Below are 23,635 nucleotides of genomic sequence, written 5' to 3'. Positions count from 1 at the left end.
GACAGGAGGACAAAGCATGTAGGCTAAAGTCCACTTCACACTCTCCTAGGTGGAAACAACTGAATAAGTGGCATCTATGGGCTGTGTTCACTGTTCTCTGTCCACTAGCACAGGAGCCCTTGTGGTGGAGGAAGGCAGAGTTTAAAGGTTGTGCAAGAAAGGAATCCAATGCAACGGTTGCGCTAGCAGGAGCTTATTGTTCAAGTCTGATTCTTGTGGTGCAATCTGTTGCCCATCAATCTTTGGGAGTGTACTTGTTTTTCCCTGTGTGCAACAGTCCGCCAATGCAACAAGTATAAGCGCTAAGTGACTTTGACTTAGTGCTACATTGGTTAAAATTCTATGTCACTAAATACACATGTAGAGGGGACCTTGTCTAGCAACCACTCCTTTGACTCTTACCTACTCCCTGCCTCTGTTTTTGGTTAAACTATGGAAAATGGACTGCCTTCAAATCGATTTTGACGTCTGGCTACCCTATGAATAGGGTTTTCACGGTAAGCGGTATTCAGAGGGGGTTTCCCATTGCCTACCTCTTAAGCTAGTCCTCCCCAGCTGGCTAGGGCCTGCTCAGCTTGCCACAGCTGCACAAGCCAGCCCCTGCCTTGTCCGCAACTGCCAGCTGGGGGGCAAATGGGCTCCTTGGGACTATGCAGCTTGCCCACGGCTGCACAAGTGGCAGGGCACGTAACCCCTGAGCCACTCGCTGTGGGGGTGATCTTTAGCTGGCCCTTGACACCCAGGAGACACGAGCGGGGATTTGAACTCACAGGCTCTGGACTGCCAGCCAGGCTCTCCTCCCCACTGTGCTATACCAAACTATAGCCGGTGGCTTGTAGTGAAGCTTCCACTGTAGCAATGTGCATTTTAACTAAGAGCCCTGTTGGATCAGGCCAGTGGCCCATCTAGTCCAGCATCCTGTTCTCACAGTGGCCAACCAGACATTTATTGGAAGACTGCCATCAGAACCTGAGTGCAACAGCACTCTCTCTGCTTGTGATTCCCAGCAACTGGTATTCAGGATATACTGCCTTCGACAGTGGAGGTAGAACATAGCCATTGTGGCTAGGAGCCATTCTCATCCTTTATGAATCTGCTGAACTAGAAAAATGGGCTGCTTCTTCAGCATGTGATGGAAATGTAAAAGAAAGCTCTGGATCTTTAGTGTGTTATCTATATTATTTTCACTGATTTTGTTTTTTTTTTGGGGGGGGGGAACTATCTGTAGAGTGTGCCAGGCACTAGCAGTTTTTAGAATCACATCCAGAAAGCAGTTCAATATGTCCTAAACACATACAACAATGCACCCACAATGTGGGAAAGATGTCCAATGTGCTCAGAAATGCCATGTGTTTGTTCAGTAGAGCGAGGTATGGACTGCCAAAGCAGAACTAATATGGTGACCGAAGCACACTAACATAAAGTGTTGAAAACAAACTTGAGTTATCTTTTAAAAAAAAATATCACAGGATGGCTGCAAAAATGTTGTAGGATTAGAAAATATAGTCAAATCGTTTTCACATGCTACCTTGTTTCTCAAGGCCAGATCCTACCATCCTTTTGTATGTGACCAGCAGCCGTGAGCTGAATTGACTGAATCCTTGTTCAATCTCAGTGTGCTGCAAAGCAATTGCGTGAAGGCTCCTTTACCCACTCGCTCGCTCGCTCAGCTCACCTTTCAGCATGCAATCGTGTCTAGTTTCAACTCATTGCCTTAGTTTGCTGACAGCTAGAAGAGTGAGTGATGAATCCCTTACTGAGATGATGTATACGAAGTGCTATATACACGCTACACACAGTGTGTTTACCCTGAGACAATCATTCTACCATATGGCCAGGTCAAATAAAGATTCACTGAAACCTTATCTGCTGTGTGGATGGTACTAGAAATTGGCTCTTAGCCATTGTGATTGTGTTTGAAATCTATGGAGTCAAGAGGCTTGCACAGGGAGCTGCTTTGGTCCATCTGGCTCAGTACTGTATACAATGACTGGAAGCAGCTCTCTAGAATTTCAGACAGGGAGTCTCTCCCAGTCCTAACTGGATATGGCGGGGATTGAACCTGGGACTTTCTGAATGCAAGGCAGTTGCTCTATGACTGAGCTATGGCCATCTGTTTCACAGCTTGCCCATTTTTTAGACTGGCCCAAAGAAACCTGGAGATGGTAGTTTGGTGTGGGTGCTGACAATTTAATGCTTAGGACTACAGGTTCCCCTCGAGTAACTACCGTTCCCCCAGTTTTCTGGGGGAATGGCTATTAAACCTATTCAACTCTCTGGTGTAGATAGCCCTAGAAAAATTTGATTGTCTTGCTGGTTTGGATTAGAGCAGAACAAAACCAGTGAGGCTCCCCAACTCAGATCAGAATAGCTGATTTCGCAATTTGAAACCAGAAACATGTTAATAATTAAGAAAGCCTAAACGACATTTAGCTACGTTAGTTTCAAGCCATGCATTCTGCCCAAGTGAGCAAGTAAGAATTATGTGAGCTGGAAGCTACAGTGAATGCTGATCTCTCCACAGTGCATCGTAAATGCAAAGGTTTGCTGCAAATATGTTCACTTTAACCAGCTGCAAACTTTATGGGACGGCTAACCCTCAGACCAGGGAGCCTGATTTGGCCCCCAAAACAATTTATTCCCCCCCCCTTTGATGGCAGAGGCACAAAGAAAAATAATTTCTGGGGTAGGCAGAGAAGCCAGTGCCCTGATGGGGATGGACATCACCACCTCACCTGTCATCAGATGAACCATTTGATGAGCAGGGAAAGAGAGACAATCCAGCACAGATCAGCTGAGAAGTGTGTTATGTGCCTCTGTGTGTGTGTGTGTGTGAGAAAGAGGCCACATCCATTGCTGGCATGTGGCCCTTGAAGGGTTGACAAAGTGTGAATGTGGCCCTTGGGTCAAAAAAAGGTTAACCAACCCTGCCTGCTTTAAAGAGTACAAACTATCCTTTTTAGTTCCTAGACTGCAAGGGTTATCCAAAGGAGATAAAGCAAGTATTTTATAGAAGACTTGTTTTTTTTTAAAAAAAGATTGACTCTGAGACATGTTTTTCAACCCTCTCTCCCCACCCACTCCTTTTATCTTTTGATTCATTCTCCCCCCACCCACTCTGTATGGAGATGAAAAGCAGGAATCATGAGTGATCTTAAAATGTACCATACCAACATGTACCCTATTATTAGCAGGAGGTTCTGATCACATCACCTGCCAATGACCTACCTATTCTTTGTACAACTCTAGGGTGGTAAATGGGAGATAAAAGCAGCTCCTCATTCCTTGAGCTAACAAAGGAGACATTTAAAATAGGTAATATAAAGCAATTCAGGGCATTTCATTCATCCTGGACAATTAAGAGAAAAACAGCCCAGCAACCACTGAACAGGCAGCCCCTCCTGAAGCAACAAATTTGAAGCAAGAGATTCGGCAACAAGCAGGATCCTTTGTTGTGGGTTTCTCTGCTCTTAAAGAGCTAATTGGCTTGCAAAAAGCAGCTTTGCTCATTCTTTTGGATTAGTGTTTGTTTGGCCACTCTTGCAGTCACCCTGAATGTGGTTCCATCTGACCCTCCAACTTATGTATGTCCATGAGAGACTGGAAAAAGGGACAAGTTCAAGAACCTGATCTGGAGGTTTGCAGCCATCGAGATGTCAGAGTTTTACAATCACATAATGCAATGCTGAAAGGCAGTAGCATAGGAGTTATGGGTGCAAGAAGTTCCTGGCTCTCTGTTTGTTCCCTTGAGGTTATGATGGCTGAGTTGTAAAAGCCCGTGGAAGATTAGGCTATAATTGGCTACTAAACCCTACGGTCAGCAGTCGAGGCCTTGGTGGTGGTGCTGCCACCAGGAGCTGCCAGTTGGCACTGACCCATGACAGGGCCCTTCCAGTAGTGGCTCCCAATTTGTGGAATGCCTGCCCTAGTAAGGCGTGTCTGTCTGTCACTATTGACTTTTAGAAGGAAACACGAAAACATTCCTGTTTACCCAGGCATGATGGCTGAAGGAGACTGTTCTGGCGGCCCAAGGATCACTGGATGAAAGAATGTTTTTTAACTGTAACTGTGCTTTAGAATGCTTTTAACAGAAACTGTATTTTAGAAATTTGTTGTTGTTGTTAAATTGTTTTGTTGATGTGTTTGTTGTCCTCGGCTCTTTTGGGAGGAAGGACAGGATATAAATTCAATAAATCATCACCACCACAATATCTATAATATCTCTGGTATCAGGCTGCATACACACCATACATTTAAAGAACATTTAGAGCACATGACTTCCCCCAAAGAATCCTGGGAACTGAAGTCTGTTAAGGTTGCTGGGAATTACAGTTCTGTGAGTGGCAAACTACAGTTCCCAGGATTCTCTGGGGGAAGTCACATGCTTTAAAGGCATGGTGTGTATGCAGCCACTTGCTGGAGAACATGAGCAAGGAGAGTGCTGTTACCCTTGCGTCCCACTTACAGACTTCCCAACGGCATCTGGTTGGCCAGAGTGCGAAACAGGATGTTGGACTAGGTAAGCTCTAAGTATGATTCATTAGGGCTCTTTTATTTTTCAGCTGAGAAAGACAAGAGAGGTATGGAGATGAGACAGTCAGGGGCGAGAGATCCTGGGATGACAGCTTCTCAGATGTTGGGAAAAAACAAAGGCCTCGGAGCAGGAGGGCATCTTATTCAGGAAGTGGGAAATAAACAAGCAAACAGTCCCTCTCAGGTGAGACATACCTCTCAGGTGATGCATCTATATCCTCTAACACCAAGGAGATTAGGGTGGAATCCTTGTTGTGAGAGACTTGATCATTAGGGGCATTGGGAGATGGGCTTCTGAGATGTACATTGACACCATTGTGATCTGCTTGCTTTGTGTAAAAGTTGGAGCCAGTATGCTGGAAATCACGGAAGGGGAGAGTGCTCTTGCACTCAGGTCCTACTTGGGGGCTTCCCACGGGCATCTGGTTGGTCTCTGTGAGAACAGGATGCTAGACTAGATGGGCAACTGGCCCAGCAGGTTGTTATGTTGTGGACGTTGCTCATTGTCTCGATAGCTGCGGAGGAGGATTTGGGGAGATGTGATACACTCAAAAATGTGCCGCCTGATCAATAGAGAGCATATTTTTAACCAATCAATTTTTAATATACTAATCTAACCGATTAATCACCTAGCAGCATGATCCAAAGCATGTTTCCTCAGAAGGAAGCCCCAATGAATTGAAGAGTTATATTCCCAGGATAGTCTGCACAGGACTGCAGCCCTGCCTGTTGATTAAAAGGTCCAGCTGCCTTGTTTTGCTATGTTTCTATTCGGTCATCTTATCCTCCACTGAAATAAGGGTTGAAACAGGCTTTGCCTCTAATGGAATATTTAACATCCAATGCTTTTTAGTAGGGGGATAATGCTCTTACCAGGCCCTTCCCCACAGGCCAAACAACTATGCATATTTATGTTACTACAATTTCAAAAGGATCTATGTGTCCAAGTCAATCAAATTTATTGTCAGCTTGACAGACATACCAAGAAAGCATTCGTGCCTGTGGCGTTTGCATATCATGTATATAATTAGCTACACGTTTTGAAATGGCAGGCAATATTTTCCAGCCAAACTAAAGAAATAATAATAATCCATTCCCCCACTACAGTTATGAAATTAAATTAATAAAGTGCAGCACCAACTCCAGAGGACCCTGAAAGAGGAAGACTATTCTGGAGTGGCCTTTTATAGCTCTTCTGGTGAGACAACGTACAATGTGTGTGGTTTTGAACACTGAAAATAAAACCTAGCTTAAAAACATTGAAGTCTGAATCTCATTCTCACATAACTGTGACGGTTTTATTTGAAAAGTGATTTTCCACATTTGTTTGTGAGAACAGATCCAAACTTGGTTATGAACCAAGGTTTCTCTCAAGTGGGGATTGAAGTGGGATTTGTTTAGGTGTCTGTGTACGTAAGAGAGAGGCACAAGAAGTGGAAAAAAATCAGTGTTTCGGGCTTTTTAGCAGTGGGGGCTGGTCCATTTGGGCAAATGAGGCCCTGCGCCACTAAACTCAGCCTATCCTCTGCCAGTCCCCATCTGCCTGCCTTCTTGCTTACAGCCAATCAGGAGAGTGGCTCTGCCTGTCATGAGCTCTGGCTCCATCTAGAGATGGTCTCTCTGCCTTCCGCCCTACCAGTCCCAATGGGCACTATCAAACACTGCTTTTTAGCTTAAAAAAATGAAACAAGTCATTAGGGACATGAGGTTTATACATTTATCCCTCACGTGGAAGAAGTGAACAGAGACTTTTTTCTCCCTCTCTCAGTCATTCAACAAAGCTGAATTTGGGAGATTCAGGAGAATCAACAGGGAATATTTATTCACAGAGTATGTCATTAATCTATGGAGCTTGTATTTGTTGTAGGCTGAGTGCAATAGAGTGGCATACTTTGGCCTTGACTTGTGGCACTGTTGCAAAAAAAACCTTTGGCTACCACTGTTTTAAGTTATTAAAGAAATCTTACAGAGCAGTCCAAACTATAGAAAGCCAGTATAATTCACGCTAGGGTAAATTATGCTAGTGTAATTTATCCCTATTCCAAACTCTGTTCAGAAGCAGGGCTACTGCCACCTGAGCTGGCCCAAGGCTGGCAGAGGGAAAGCAAGCCTTTAAAATAGTTTGACTGACACCATCTTTGCTGCCAGAGTCACTTCTGATTGGTTGCTTGGGATTTTGGAACAGGGGTAAGTCTCTCCCTACCACTCCTCTGGAATGCCCCTTTTTCAGGACTTAAACCAGCTGAGCCTAGATGGAGGACTTTCGCTGATGTATCTCCGGCTGAGCTGGGTTGGGGGACTTCAACTGGTCGATCTGCCTATTCCAAATTCTGCAATTCCCGGCAGATCTTGGGTTTGGATTGCTCCCTAAATCAATTAATTGTATGTGTTTTAGTCCATGAAATATGAACACAGCAAAACAATAGAGTAGTTCTAAAGGGAAAAAACCCTACTTCTAATAAAAACTAAACCAAACCAAAAATCAATTACCCGATTAAACAAGGGCACCATTTTAGCTGACCGAAATACTTTAATTTAAGGTTTTAATTGAATGGATTAAATGTTGTAGGATTAGATAAAAGATACAAAGGATGAACAGCAACAAATGCTATTGAAATACAATGACCCTCTTCCTTTATTTTTTGCAATTTAGTCAGTTCATATAAATTGCACCTCTGTGTGTTTGTCCCCCAGGTTTGCAAGCTCATTGTTGGCCTCAAGTACTCCTGAGGTAAGTCCATGCACATGGTATGAACTGACCCATTTTTAAGCAATATAAGCTCATTCACTAATTTTTAAGATGACCAGAGAACATGTCTTGATGCAGTCCAAGTGGCAGGTAGCAGATCACCCAGAAATTTCATCTTCTGGTTGACCTACAGCAGGGGTAACTGGTGTGATGCCCTCCAGATGTTACTGGACTCCAAACTCAAATTATCCTCAGCCAGAGTAGCCAATAGTCAGGGATAATGGGGATTGCAATCAGCAAAAACTGGCGCATATCCACATTGGCTACCCCTGGACTGTAGCATATATTCTAAGCATATCAAGTGGTTAACTTCATTTGGAGATTTGGCCTCACTGTATTTTGCATTGAAAAACAAAGGCCACACGGTCAAGATTGCTCATTTCAGTCCGGAAACAAGGAGACTTTGTACAGTCAAATGCACTCACCTGGTCTTCATCTCTTGGGTCATACAATTAAAAAAAAAACAACGTTGCTGCAGTGATTGACGCTATTTTTTTCCTCCTGAAAAACTTGGCTAGGTGGGAAGGAGAGATAGAATGGGTAGGATAGAGGAAACACTTACATGAAGTTAGTGCAAGGTGACAGCACTTACAGAAGGATGAAATTGCAAACACATCCCCCCCACACACAGCCTAAATCCCTGAAAAGCTAGGCTTTTCAGACATTAGGTGAGAATACTGTGACCATGGAGAAAAGATGCAATCTAATTTGATTTTGGGGGGTGGGGTGGGGGATGGGTGGGGGTTTGTTCCAGCTGGGTTTAAAACACAAAGATGAACAAGGGTGGGGGGGGGAAGAGGAAGGAAGACCATCATACCTTTCACTACCTTATCCAGATAGTGAGCTTGGGAGATAAAAGACAGGACAAGTAAAGTAGGATTGAATTAAGTGCAGTACAGCTTAGTACGAGACAGTGCGGATGTTACAAAGGCACAGGAAAGGAGGCTGCCAGCCCTGAAAGGGGAAGAGGAGAGGTGTGGGTGGGTGGATGACGGCAACAGCTACAGCAGGAAACTGAGACTTTGTTACAGAGAAGCAGGAAAGTAACAAAAAAGGGGAGAGCCCCAACACCCTTAGCCAAAGAATGGGAAAAGGGTCTTATTTATTTATGCTGGGTGCAGTGAATAAGGTCAGAATAAATGGCAGGGCAATTGAAGGGCCTACGGGCCTTTTCACGACTGTAGTAACCTCTCGCCACAGCCCTCGCAAATACATTTTCTCTCCTGCCTTCCTCCTGTCCATCTATCATTCCTTTATATAGCACCAACAATGCATTTGTTTCTCTATAGAATGACATACAGGAACTGCAAAGCCAAATTACAATTTCTTTCTCCCCCTTCGGTCATTAATAGTTTATTCAGTGCATTTTTTGTTCATAGAGCAAAAATGTTAGGTCTCTGCCACAAGGAGCTTACAATCTAACTCCCTACATGTCTGCCGTAATGCCTCTGCGGTACTTGCATTGTGTTTTGGTGATGCTGTGTTGGCAGAGAAACTAGCTGGAGGTCTGATTTAAGTTTTTACCTTTCACTGATCCAGACGCAAATTGCCATTTCATAAGACCCAGGGTGGTAAATGTTTGTTAAATAACATCAGAATAGTCAGGTATGCGTGCTGCAGTCCTGAGACAGGAAAGCATCATCATCAGGAGATTTCCCTCCTTCCCTAAATAAGTCTCAACACTAAAAAAAGAAAAGCAACTGACTGTTCTGAATTTTGACAGACCAGCCATCTATCACAATGGTCACAACTAGGGATGCCAACTCTCAGCCCAGAGACTGGACAGGCCGTTTAAATCTCTACTAAGCTAAGAGCGATACAGCTCTCTTGCCATGGTTAGGATTTTCTCATCCTGGTTGCAAGGCAGCACTCCTAGAGGCAAAAGTGTGACCACTAAACACAGGTGGAATAGTGGTACAGTCGGGCCCCGCTTTTCAGCATCCTGCTTTTTGGCATCCCACTAATACGGCGGCTTTCACTTGGAGTAATTAGGGTAAGGCCCCACTCATACAGCACTTGTTCCGCTTTTATGGCGTTTTTTGGGCATCGGGTGCCATTTTACTGACGAAGTTCCGCTTTTCGGCAGGTTTCGCTTTTAGGCGGGGGTCTGGAACGTAACCCGCCGTATGAGTGGGGCCCTACTGTATATAAATTCAGAAATAAACAACACTGGCCACTAGGCCAATTTATTGCAAAAGCAAGGAGTGTTCAATATGATTTACAGGGTTTTCTTGGTATCAGGAAAAAACCAAAAGGTTTTCACGTGTTTGTTTCTGTGTCTCCTTAGCTGTAGTCGATGAACCAGCTCCTCTAGAACAGCCTTCCACTAAATGCTTTGACGCTAGGAATTAACCTCACAAAAGGGGTAGGGCAAGTACAATGATGACATAAAGGGATTCAGCAGAATAAAAGAGAGTTTAAGTGGCTGGCTTAAGGTCGCCGAGTGGCAAAACATGAAAGAAGACCCACATTTCTTAGCTCACAGTGGTGTGACTGAACAGTTCCTTTTCTTTAAGAGCAGTCAACAACTTCAGAAGTGGGGGGGGAAAGCGTTTGGACAGGGCTTGGTGGTGGTGGTGAGATTTTAGGCTAAAGCTCTCATTTGCTCTCTTCCTGCCAAGAGTTTTGCTCTTATTTATAATGTCATCAAGTAAGGACTGGGAGGGGCGCCTGCTTCTCCAGTTTGGGCACCATTCCCACGCTCCTTTCAATCTGGCTCTCAGATAACTCCTTGTATTTTCCACTTCTCCTCCCCCCCCGCATTGGCTTGGGAAGACCACCCAAAGAGAAGGGTCATGACCTTTGAAATAATTTTTGGTGTTTCTCCCCACCATCCTCCTTTATGTCTAGACTCCAGTATGTCTATAATGGGTACATGAAAGCCCAAGATTCATATTTGCAAGCAAGAAGGATAGGAGATTGATACCTTGGCTCTAGGATGGGACAACCTCAGCCTTCTGGCAGTTCAAAATATTCAATATTTGCTCAAGGAGAAAGATCTGATGGATTGCAGTTCCCGGGAACACCCCCTCAGGAGAAGACGTCTGCTAGATTTAGAGCCTCACCCAGACAACTGAAGCACCTGGCTTAGCACAACAGTCTTTGGGAGAAGCTGCCATCTTTTTCTCTTTTTTTTTTGCAGCTAAGAGCTATGTCATTTGATCCACAGAATCACATTATGTAATTCTTGGTGGACTGTTCCACTTCAGACTGCAGGCGGGAGAATGCAAGGTTGGATGCTTCATCCCCATCCTCATTATTATTTTAAAATCCCTATGTATTAGGGTGGCCAGTTGTCCTACTTTACAGAGGAGAGTCTTCGAATAGGACTATTTAAAAGGTTGTTCAGTCCAAGTCCAGATGAAAGACATACGAAGATATAGACAGCTGACTGCCCGGGAGCAATGTGTATATGCCACCTTAGGCTCCAGGACAGAAGAAAGGTGGGATACTAAACGTAAGAAAATTAATAAAACAAGGAAACTCTAAGAAGGGACAGCAGGAAGGGTCTTGAGGCTGTCCATCAAAAGCATCTGGACAGCAGACTGAGCAAGCACACAGGTCACAGTCTCCTTCCTAACTATGGTGGGGTGTGCTATATTTCCATTTAAACTATAGCAACAATTTCTATCTATCTATCTATGCAAATTTTGTGCAAATATGCACCCTCTTTCATCCTCTTTTTTGTTGTTGACACATAAATAGCCACTCTACTAAGAGTGTGTCACTTTCTTCCCAACATGCAATTTTCCAATGTTGTGGAGGGTGCTTTTTTAATGGTTTAACATTTAAATAATGATTTAATATTTAGGTCTTAAACAACTAGGGCCCAGCGTGCCTTAAAGACCACCTGATTCCTCTTGCTCCATCTTGATCACTGAGATCCTCTGATGGGGCACTTCTGGTGGTTCCCTACATGGCCCCTGAAGTCTGCTTGGCTCTAGTAGGGACCGAGCCTTCAATGTAATGTGGTGTGGTGTGGTGTGGTGTGGTCTGCCCTGCCCTGCGGAACTCCCTACCACTAGAAGTTCGGCAGGAACTGTCCTTGCCTTCTTCTGCACGTGATCCAACAGGCACGGCCATTTGGCTTGGATATGGCCCAGGAACAGGCCTGATCTCCTGCCTGCTTCATTAGTACTTTTTTCTACTCTGGCTCAGCAGAGCAGCAGATTAAAATCCACCCAAGGCATCGGGAAGATGCAAGTGTTTTGTAGAGTACATTAGATGGAACTAAGTCATGCTTTGGACTTCGCTTGTTACATGCTTGCCAAAAAGGCTGGCTATGAAATTGGAGAGCATGAACTATATCAAGCTAAGCAGCTGCTAGGCTGATAAGTGGGACAGGCCAATGGGACCATGTTTACTGGTCCTGAAAGCACTGCACTGGCTGCCAGTGAACTACTGGGCCCAAATCAATGCACTAGGACTAGAATATGAAGCCCTACATGGCTTTGGACCCAAGTACCTAAAAGAGTGCCTTCCCCAGTATCAACTATCTTGGACCCTATGATTGGCAGGTGAGGTAGGTGAGGCTTGCCGGGGGCTGCCTGGTTGGTGTTGACCCCTGACAGGACCTTTTTAGTGGCAGCTCCCCATTTGTGGAATAACACCCCTGCTGAGGTACATCTGTCTCCCTCATTACTGACCTTTTTAGACTGCTTTTTTAATATAAAAAGTGTTATCCTCCTTCAGGAGGAATAGAAATCGAATGAATTAGTGAATGAATGTGGTTGCTGCTCAAAGCCCCATGCCTCTCTTCCTTATAATAATAAGATCAGCCCTGCGGGATCAAGAAAGGCCCATCTAGCCTAGCATCCTGTTTCAATCAATGGCCTGCCATATTCCTCTGGGACGTTCACAAGCAAGGCATGAAGGCAATAGCAATTGGTATTCAGAGATATACTGTCTCTGAAGCTGGAGGTTCCATTTAGCTATCACGGCCAAGACACCAAAAGTCATCTCCTCTATGGATTTGTCTAATCTTCTGTTAAGTTCATCTAAGCAAGTGGCCATAACCACATCCTATGGCAGTGAGCCCCGTAAGTAAACGACACTTTGTGTGAAGAAGGGCTTCCTTCCACTCTACCCAATCAATTTCAATGCATTCAGGACAGACGAAAGTGCCAGTTTAGCAATATAAAATGTGTTGTTTTGAGATCATTAGGTTGGGAGTTTCTCTGTCCTTGCAAGTGGTGGCGGTGGGCAGCAGAGCAGGAGTGGGCAAACTTGCAACCTTGATGAGCTGACCTCATGCCTTTTGTATTAGTAGAGATCCCAGAAAAGAAAGATGGCGCATGGCTGCCTTGAGTTTCCTCATCAGCCACATGCATGCTGTCAACATCTAGTTCCATCCGCATCCTTTTCTTATAGGGGGCAAATGAAACTAAGAACTTGTGGGCTGTGATTTTCACATGACCGGCTGTGGATGCACATCCTACGTTGGCCTGAGAGGATGGAGCTGAAGAACCGTCTCTTACTTTGTGTTGGGATCTACAGGGAGGGGACGTTAGGAGAAGCTTCCTTCACTTGTGGCAGCCATTCCTAGCAATATTACCTGGACGGATGTCAATTGCAGGTCGGGATTTAGGTTCAGCCACTGGGAGCGGGGAAGGGGTTTGTCACATTTTTCAAGGCTAAAGCAGGCAGGGAGACAAGACGTTTGGGGATCAATGCCCACAATGCAAGGGCCCATGCAGGGAAATCAAATCAGGATGAAGGGAGATGCTTGCCACACACAATGTCCTTTCACCTGGGCCAATTCTGCTACTTCTGTCCCCCCCAAAAAAACCTTGGATTTTTATAGTTGTCCTATGGCCTACACATTTGCTCTTTAGGAAAATGTATCCCTTCTTGGGGTGTTTATGACTCCAAGGACAAATAGGGCTATGCCACTGTGAATGATATGGGGGGTGGCGGTGGAGAGAGGGGGGATGTAAAAGCGGGTTCTCGCTGCACTCCTGATGTATTGCAGAATAAATGCAGCTAAAGCAGCAGCATGGCAGAATCTTCCCACTAACCCTGGACTGCCACCAGCTGATGTTGTAAGACATCAAATGGGACACCTTGAAACACTAGCCTGGGCTCCCAAATGGAAACAAAGGTTGTATAGATGATTAATAATAATAATAATAATAATAATCATAATAATAATAGCAGCCAATGTGGTGTAGTAGTTAAACGCGTCAGACTGGGACCTGGGAGAAGAGGGTTCGAATCCCTATGTGGCCATGACGCTCACTGGGTGACCCCTGGGCCAGTCACTGTCTCTCAAGCTAACCTACCTCACAGGGTTGTCGTGAGGATAAAATTGGGAGGGGGAGAACCATGTTTGTACACCAACTTGAGCTCCATGGAGGAAAGGTGGGGTACAAATGTAATACTACTACTACTAATAATATAGTTCCGCTAGCGCAAGGTCTTTTAGCGGTACAATGGAACTTCCTGCTCTCTCCTCTCCCCGCAGGCACCCTGTAAATCTCTGGAGATGTATAACAGTAATATTCATAAATCTTCCAACTGCTCCCACTTGAGAAGTCTGGCCTCATTTTGGGCCACATCCAGCCCTCTTTGAGCTGGGCCCAACTGGAAATAGGGTTTGCGCCCTGCCCCTGCTCAGCTCTTGCTGCCGGTCCCTCCCAAGCAAAAATAGCTGTATTTTGGTAAACTGATTTTTTTTTTTAAGAAACACCTTCCCTTGAGGCAGGCAGCAGAGAGGGCTCACCTCCACCCCACAGGGGAGGCCTTGTGGGGCTTCTCCTTAGCAGGAAATGACACACTCACTGTTCTGCCTGTTCCAGTGTGTCTCTGCCTCTCTCTTTTCTGAAAACAGGGGCACATGATGCTAGTCAACCCCTGCCCCTTTTTACTGTAAAACCTGGTGGGAGCAGCTCGACTAAATAAATAAATAAAAAGCTTCAAAGAGATTTTGCAACTGATCAACTCATTCCCCCTCCAGGTGTGGCCAAAGAAATGCTTTGCTGTAGGCAACTAGTGCGCTCACAGCCTTCTAGTGTCAGGACGTCTATTTTTATAACTACAAGCTGCATGACCCCTTGCAGGAAATGGCAAGTGGTTTCTAAAGAAAAGGCTTCCAAATGGAAGCTGGAAGAAGACTGCACATGGCCAACTCTGAGGGGCAGTGCAAATCCTAGGAACATTTTTATAAGCTGCCTGCCACTGTTCTCAAGCCTGTCCAGGTGTGGTTTAGACCCTTCCTATCCACCAGACCATTTGCGTTCCTCTTTTTAGAATTTCTGCCTTTAAAAACAACAACACAGCTTTTCCTTAACAGAGTGTGAATCTCCGCAATTGTATGAACCCTAATAAGCCTGTCAAAAAGTGCATGAAAGAAAGTGGAGACACAAACACTCTGAGATGGGATCATGATGAAGTCGCTGGTTTAAGCTTCTGCTACAATGGATTAGCGGGGGTGGGGGGGAGAAGAGATGGCAATTAAGCAGGTTGTCCATGTGAATGGACTCACTGGTGAAATGGTGCAATACCTCACCAGGAAAGAAAAGGGAAAACAGTATTGAGTAATGCCAGACAACTGGAAAAACAGGCAGGTAGAACACGCCCGATCTTCTGATCTTGGAAGCTAAGCAGGGTCAACCCTGGTTAGTACTTGGATGGGAGACCACCTGGGAACACCGGGTGCCGTAGGCTTAGAGGGAGGCAATGGTAAACCACCTCTGAATACCTCTTACCATGAAAACCCTATGAATATATCCAAAAAAAGATTAATAGGGTTGCCATAAGTCATAATTGACTTTGAGGCATATAACAACAATAGATAGCACAAAACTTCTGATGATATAAATTGTGAACAATTTTGAAAATGGAAATGGACTGCCTTCAAGTCGATCCCGACTTATGGCGTCCCTATGAATAGGGTTTTCATGGTAAGCTGTTTTCAGAGGGGGTTTACCATTGCCTCCCTCTGAGGCTAGTCTTCCCCACCTGGCTAGGGCCTGCTCAACTTGCCACAGCTGCACAAGCCAGCCCCTTCCTTGTCCGCCACTGCCAGCTGGGGGGCAACTGGGTTCCTTGGGACTATGCAGCTTGCCCACGGCTGCACAGGTGGCAGGGCACGTAACCCCTGAGCCACTCACTGTGGGGGTGATCTTTAGCTGGCCCCTGACACGCAGGAGACACGAGTGGGGATTTGAACTCACAGACTCTGGACTCCCAGCCAGGCTCTCCTCCCCACTGCTATACCAGGTGTGTGAACAATTTTATATCTCTTTAAAATGAAAGAAGCTTTCATGCCTAAATAGATAAATACTCAATGGAAGTAGAGCGCTAAATCGGTGGTGGGCCCTGGGATGCAATGTAGAGAGCATCCATGGAGGATCAAACAAAAAACAGCTGTTTGGGAAGGCAAAACTGGGCCACAGTTCTTGGCCCAGTTGTGCCTTTTTAATGATTTTGCCGGAGTGGAAGTTGGGAAAAAGCATTCCTTCAAACAAACCGGGGAAAAAAGACATCCATCTTCTCTGCAAAGGTAGCCCCTTTCTGTGAGCAAGTGAGTCCACGACTCAGCGGACCATGTATAGGTGCTGAGTGCACGGACCAGCACTTCTGCGTCAGGTTGCAATTTGTGAGCCACCGTGACTGTACAAACAGTGCCAGCCATGTGTACACACTTCATGTGGAGCTGCCGGTATACCCAACTGGCACCTTCGCCAAAGATGTCATGTTTATCTGGAAGGACTACAGCGAAAAGCTTGCAGTCGCTCCATTTTATATGAAAGGGGATTTCAAAAGGAGAAACTTTTGCTCGCTGGCCAAAATCTATTAGATGCAAGATAGAGAAAGTTGAGAATGCTGTTGTGGGAAAGGCTGCCTGGTGCCAGTTTATGGAGTGTCAGTTTATAGTGGGTCTTGGCGGGTGACATTAGCGTAAATAACTGATAAAACAGAGCTTAGATGAAGTCATGGAGGACTGCACCATTTTAATACCACCAGGGTTTAAAGCACCGAGTTTGTACGTGATGCATCGATGGCTTGATTATGTGTGTTGGGATGGGAGAGTCACTTTTGGTGTTCATGCGTGTGTGCGCGCTGTTCAGGTATAAATTGTGCGTTTGTGCCGTCTTATTTTAGGAAGGCACTCAGGTGAAGGGAACTGAGCCCTTCCCGTTTTACATCTCTGCCTCCTCAACACTCCTTTTCTCTGAGCTGTACGCTAATTCTGGAAGTGAGCTGAGCTGGAACAGCCAAAAGAGAATGAGCAGGGGAAATATACGAGGTCTGTGGGGATGCCAGCTGTTTTCACCCACGTAGGCCTTTGGTTCTAAAAAGTAGGCACCCCCCTCTGCTTTATGCATGAACAGGGCAGACACATACACAAGCAAAGCTGCCGCTATCAGCACCAGTGTTTGAACCAGAGACTTACCGAGGATGAAACGCCCAACACCACAGCAGGCTGAGAGCACAGGAAGCTGCCGAGTCAGACCCCTGGTCCATCTAGCTCAGTACTGTCTGCACTGACTGGCAGTGCTCTCCAGGGTTTCAGGAAGGAGCCTCTCTCCGTCCTGCCTGGAGATGCCAGGGACTGAACCCGGGACCTTCTGCATTCAGGGCAGATGCTCTAACCACTGTGCCATGGCCCTTCCCCAACAGCAGGTCAGATGAGCAGCCATCTGACCTGCTAAATTTGGCAGTTCAGGTTCTGGAGCACTGCTGGCCAGGCATCACCGCAAGTGGGGATTTGTGTGAACCTCCATCTTCTTGCTCATTGTTGTGTTTTACAAAGGATGAGAACAGTAGAAAATAAATAAATAAAAAACTGGAGTGCAATGGTTAGGAACGTTAAACTATTAACTTTAAAGGAGCAGGAACTCTGCCCTCTCTTGCACCTGGCCACCCGACACTAGTGTCAGGCACAGCGTGAGTAGATGGGAGCTTTTGCACAGCTCCTGTTACGAATACAGGAAACTGCTTTATTGGTCTATCTCGCTTAGCTCTGCCTACACTGACTGGCAGCAGCTCTCCAGGGTTTCAGGCAGGGGCCATTTCCCAGCCTTTCCTGGAGATGCCACTGGGTATTGAAGGTGTGACCTCCTGCATGCAAAGCAGAAGCTTTGACTGAGCAATGGTACTTCTCCTGGGCGAAGATTCAATGCTGGTGGGCGGAAACAGGCAAAAAATGTGTCTTCGAGGATATTTAATGTCAAACTGATGGCAACGCTGAAGGACTTTCAAGGCTTGCCACTCCATCCTTTTAAAGCTATAGGGAAGTTTCAGGTTTTTGGTGCTAAGATGTCAGCAGGGTTTGGTGTGACATTTTGTTTCTTAAGTTGTTCTACCGAAAGAGAAAAACCTCTCAGTTCTTGCACGGGATTGCAAAAACAGAAAGCCACAAGTAGGCCGTAAATTATGCTGCCCTGGTGCTAAAAGAAGCCAAACCCCCGAAACCCTACACTAGTGTGGCTACCTTAATTCAGTGGAAAGAAAAGCTGAATCTTGTAACCTATATACATTATGCAAAGAAAACAAATATTTCCCCCATTTTGCATAATTTACTGAACTCCTCCCTACAGCAGGAGCCCTGCCCCCTGAAACACCACTCAAGGCTCCCGGATCTGGCCGTTGTTACTTTATTGGCCATGCCCCACACCCTCTAAAGCTTTATCTTCACGAACATAATGGCTAAAAACTTGCTCCACATTTAAAAGAAAGCAGAGATTCTAAGGATGCCGGATTGTGCATGCCCAATATCTCCTTCTACACTTGTGTGGCCCATCCTTGAGTATGCATGGAGCATAAGCATGCTCATATTGCCAAATGAAAGGACATTGGGGGCCATGGGACGGGGAAACGCCGCATGAAAATGTATGACACCGGAACATGAAAATCCAGGAACATAAAAAGATGTGCATGCTACGGAAATGTCACGCCAATTCAATTAAGCATGCTCCTTTCATCCATCCCCTCCTCCCACCCCCCATTGATCATTTCTTTTCAAATGGATTTTCTTTTAAGTTTCTTTCCCCCTACCAATGGTGCAGTGCTCTCCATTCCAGCCCGGGCTGCATTCGCACTTGCCATCCCGGCACGTCCCGTGCTCATTGCAGCGTGGGTGACATGCTCGCTGATCACAGGCTGCTCCCATCCACCCCTCCTCGCAGCGGCAGGTGCCTCCGACACAGACGCCATGCCCTCCACAGTCCGCGGCGCAAATCTCTGTGGAAGAGAAGAAAGGAAAGGGAGTCAGGGGTACGTGGAGGGCAAGGGGAGGGTCAGAGTAAGAGAAATCCAGAATGTTATTGTTACGTATAAAAGCAGACACGCTCTGTTACCTCGCCTGACAGGGGGAAATGAAAGGAATTCCTATGGCTCATAACACTAATCCTTTCTGACAATAAGAATCTAATAAGCAGATTACAAAAAGAGAAAATGCACATGAATTGGAGAGGTCCGCCAGCAATTGAGCCTCCCATTTGCTTTCTAATACTATCACACTCCTCTGGCTTCTTGTTGAGCTGGCAAAATCCAAAAGGGGGAAGGTTCTTCCAAAGTTAAGGGACAAAAGTAATTTTTTAAATTAAAAACTGATTAAGTGTGAAAACAATGAGCCGCTGAATCACTGAAAAATAAAGTTAAGTGTCACTGGTAAAGTCTATTTGCAGCTTGTTAGCCCTTCAGTTATGGGCCTGGGGCTTCTGAAACTTCACTCTTTTGTTCTCACTGTTGTTGAGATTCACAAAGGCTGCTTTATTTTCTCTTGAATGTTTTGGAGAGCTTTGAAATCTTGCATTTACTCTGGGGTACGCAAACTGCAAGTGGAAAGGGCTTCTGGCCTGCACTGCTTGTGACCCAGAAAGCTGAACCCAACCTGCCAGCCATGTGGTGGCGTCTGGGGGATACAGTGTCGGGACTTAAGACTGGGGAGACTTAGGTTCAAATCCCCAGCCAACCAGAAAGCTTATTGGGTGATCTTGAGCCAGCCACATTCTCCTATTGGGCAGAGTAGGTCACCTTCACCTAGGAATGGAAGAATCTATCAATTTTGGTTCTCTTGGTTTCTCATTTTCCAGTCTTAAATTCAGTTCTCCACATTTCTGCAGCAATTCGTGATTTTTCAGAAACCCCCCCACACCAAAACCTTCATGAAAATCCTTCAGCATTTTAGTGCAAATTTCTCCTAATAAACACATTTTTGTATGCAGGTTTGACCAATGTACACATTTTTGCAAGCAATTTTCCCTAACATGATACATTTTCCTATGTTATGTTCACTAACATATTCATTTTTATGCACAATTTCCCCCAATGTATGCATTTTTCTAAACATTTTTGGTTGGAGAGCTATGTCACAAAATCTGATACGTGTGAATTCTGAAGGACGGCTGTCTCTTGGTTCTTGTATTGTTTCGGAAAGTGCAAATTCGATAAATTCACCTTTGAACGCAAACTAATTTGAATTTCTCCCCCATTTCTACCTTCCCTTCTTGGTGTGTGTGTGTAGCTTTATTTTCAGCTTATGGACTGCCTTCAAGTCAATCCCGACTTCTGGTGACCCTATGAATAGGGTTTTCATGGTAAGTGGTATTCAGAGGTGGCTTACCATTGCCTCCCTCTGAGGCTGAGAGGCAGTGATGGGCCCAAGGTCACCCAGTGAGCTGTGTGGGAATCCGAACCCTGGTCTCCCAGGTCGTAGTCCAGCACTCTAACCACTACACCACACTGGCTCTCACAGTACATTAAATAATGTATTTTGGTCTGCCAGATAGTTATTGCTTGAATCCAGAAAATGGATTTTGGGGAGCGTGATTCTACAGTCCGCCCACTGTTCCATCTACTCAGTACTATCAACGCCGACTGGCTCTGTTTCCAGGGTTTCAGATAGACAATGCAGGGGATGAAACCTGGGACCTTCTGTGTGCAAAGGAGACAGCCCTTCTTCTCAACAGATTGCTTGTCTAAGTTGCATAAACCACTCCTAATTTCCCCCCCTCCTTTTAGTGTCTAAGTGAGGTGGAACTGGAATTTATGTAGAACTGATGTGTGAAAGCCTAGGCGGGAATCAGCTGGGCAAGGGATTTGGTCCCAAGACTTTTGAGTCTGACACACACACAGTGCTAGAGGGTGACAGAATATTATGAGCTGAGAGAGACATAGATGGGTGTGGTGGTGAACACCTGCTGTCACCCATCATTGGAACTACCCACAACGCAAAGGAAGACAGTAACACTTTTCACAGTATGCTGTTGCCCAACACTTCATTTCATCCAGGATTTTGGCTGCAAGATGTGGCCTATCACCAGAGAGGTTTCCTACAGCTTTTCTGCATCTTGCTACATTAAGGGCAGGACTAAGTCTTTCTCAACCAGTGTGCCTCCAGATGTTGTTGGACCACAACTCCCATCAGCCTCAGCCAGCATTGCTCATGGTCAGGAAAGATGGGAACTGTAGTCCAGCAACATTTGGAGGCACGCTGGTTGAGAAAGGCTGCGAGGGTAGCCAGGGAACAGGAGAGGTTTGGTGTTATCCAAGACATTTGCTTCAGGTCACTGCCTGCAGGAGGAAAAAGAACCAACAGCCTTACTCAGCTTGTGCTAACATTACACCCGGCTGAAATCCAGCCTTATCTCACTTGCCCCACTAAGTTCCCCATCCCTCTAATTATAACAAGCAGACACAGGAACCTACTGATAGCTGACAGCATTAACAATGGGGAAGAGCTATAGGGCTGGGAAGATCTCCTGGTTGAAACCCTAGAGAGCTACTGCCAGTCAGTGTAGACAGCACTGAGCTAGAAGGACCAATATAAGGCAGCTTCCTATATTCCATCCCATGGGGAAGGGCTGTAAGCTCAGTGGAAGCGCATCTCCTTTGCATATGTAAAGTCCGAAGTTCAATCCCCAAAGGTTTCCAGGTAAGAACATAGGAAGAGCTCTGCTGGATCACAGCAAAGAACCATCTTCAGTCCAGCGTCCTGTTCTCACAGTGGCCAGTTAAATGCCTCTGGGAAGTCTGCAAGCAAGGTCCGACTGCCACAACACTCTCCCCACTCATGATGCCAAGCAACTATAATCCATAGGCATACTGCGTAAATTCCAGGTAGAGCTAGAATGTCCTTTGCCTGAAATCCTACACACTTTATGGAAGACTTTATTATTCTTATTCAAATTATTATAAGCTGGATTTAGAAAGGGAAGAGGTACCAGAGTGTAGATCATGAAAAACTATGGAATGCTTTAAAAGAAATGGGCGTGCCACAGCATCTGATTGTCCTGACGCACAACCTATACTCTGCACAAGAGGCTACTATAAGGACAGAATATGGAGAAACCGGATTATCAATACCTTGGTACAATCATTAACCAAAACGGAGACAATAGTCAAGAAATCAGAAGAAGGCTAGGACTGGGGAGGGCAGCTAGGAGAGAACTAGAAAAGGTCCTCAAATGTAAAGATGTATCACTGAACACTAAAGTCAGGATCATTCAGACCATGGTATTCCCAATCTCTATGTATGGATGTGAAAGCTGGACAGTGAAAAAAGCAGGTAAGTGAAAAATCAACTCATTTGAAATGTGTTGGAGGAGAGCTTTGCGCACACCATGGACCGCAACCCCCCCACATAATTGGGTGTTAGATCAAATTAAACCAGAACCGTCACTAGAAGCTAAAATGATGAAACTGAGGTTATCATACTTTGGACACATCATGAAAAGACCCGATTCACTAGAAAAGACAACAATGCTGAGAAAAACAGAAGGGAGTAGAAAAAGAGGAAGGCCAAACAAGAGATGGATTGATTTCATAAAGGAAGCCACAGACCTGAACTTACAAGATCTGAATAGGATGATTTATAACAGATGCTATTGGAATTTGCTGATACATAGGGTTGCCATAAGTCGTAACCAACTTGAAGGCACATAACAACAACATGGATCAGTCTAGACACGTTTTGTCAGTCTAGACACGTTTTAAGTTTGCTTAAATCCTGTATAAATGAGAGGAAGAAGTAAAGTACATCAGATGCTAATTAACACACACAGTGATCTGCTGATCCAGGACTTTCTGTGGATTATGTTTCAGAATGAGCTACTTGTGGTTAAAGGGAGAAACTTTCAGATGACTCTGCCTATTATTTTTGGCAATTTGGTGAAACTGAGGAGAAAATCCTTGAAAGATATCCTTCCTGTTTCTTAGAACATATTTCCTAAATTTGGGAAGACTTTATTAAGAGGCATGTTTTCAGGAAAGAAGTTTGACATCTGTCTGTCAGCTTCCCATCTGCAGAAAGTAGAAGCCGTATCTAGCTAGACTGGGATACATTTTTCCCCTTTGTGCTCTAGACAACTGACCAAAAGAAAAGAAGGAATTTTGTGTTTTGTTTTTCTGAAGTTGCATGTTCTGCTCCCTTCTATTTTTCCCAGCATACATGATGGAAGTGAGTTGGGAACTAAGGGTTGTAGCCAATGCTAGCGTGACTCAAAGTAGACCCACTGGAATTGATGGGCACAACTATCTTAGGCGCATCAATTTCATTGGGTCTACCCTGAGTAAAAGAAATGGGGGTGTCACAGCATCTGATTGTCCTGACGCACAACCTAAAACTATGGAATGCTTTAAAAGAAATGGGGGTGCCACAGCATCCTATACTCTGGACAAGAGGCTACTATAAGGACAGAATATGGAGAAACCGATTGGTTCCCAATCGGAAAGGGTGTGAGACAGGGGTGTATTTTATCACCCTATTTATTTAATCTATATGCAGAACATATCATACAGAAAGCGGGATTGGACCAAGAAGAAGGAGGTGTGAAAATTGGAGGGAGAAATATCAATAATTTAAGATATGCAGAAGATACCATACTACTCGTAGAAACCAGTAATGATTTGAAACGAATGCTGATGAAAGTTAAAGAGGAAAGCACAAAAGCAGGACTACAGCTGAACGTCAAAAAGACTAAAGTAATGACAACAGAAGATTTATGTAACTTTACAGTGGACAATGAGGACATTGAACTTGTCAAGGATTATCAATACCTTGGCACAGTCATTAACCAAAATGAAGACAATAGTCAAGAAATCAGAAGAAGGCTAGGACTGGGGAGGGCAGCTAGGAGAGAAGTAGAAAAGGTCCTCAAATGCAAAGATGTATCACTGAACACTAAAGTCAGGATAATTCAGACCATGGTATTCCCAATCTCTGTGTATGGATGTGAAAGTTGGACAGTGACAAAAGCTGATAAGAGAAAAATCAGCACATTTGAAATGTGGTGTTGGAGAAGAGCTTTGCGGATACCATGGACTGCAAAAAAGACAAATGATTGGGTGTTAGAACAAATTAAACCAGAACTATCACTAGAAGCTAAAATGATGAAACTGAGGTTA

At 45.0% G+C, this 23,635-nt stretch overlaps 1 protein-coding gene across 9 annotated transcripts in view; it reads right to left on the bottom strand.

Moving 5' to 3' along the window:
- Positions 1-23,635, bottom strand: part of TENM4 (teneurin transmembrane protein 4) — an 850,566-nt gene that overhangs the window by 107,241 nt on the left and 719,690 nt on the right. For all 9 annotated transcript variants that reach the window (XM_061628962.1, XM_061628964.1, XM_061628965.1 and 6 more), the window contains one exon: positions 18,284-18,469. In XM_061628962.1, coding sequence (XP_061484946.1) covers positions 18,284-18,469 — 186 coding nt within the window. The remainder of the gene's footprint in view (positions 1-18,283; positions 18,470-23,635) is intronic.

Source organism: Rhineura floridana, chromosome 5, assembly GCF_030035675.1.
Source record: "Rhineura floridana isolate rRhiFlo1 chromosome 5, rRhiFlo1.hap2, whole genome shotgun sequence".
Taxonomy (NCBI): domain Eukaryota; kingdom Metazoa; phylum Chordata; class Lepidosauria; order Squamata; family Rhineuridae; genus Rhineura; species Rhineura floridana.
Note: the sequence above shows the minus strand (reverse complement) of the source record. Positions and strands in the feature narration are given on the sequence as shown.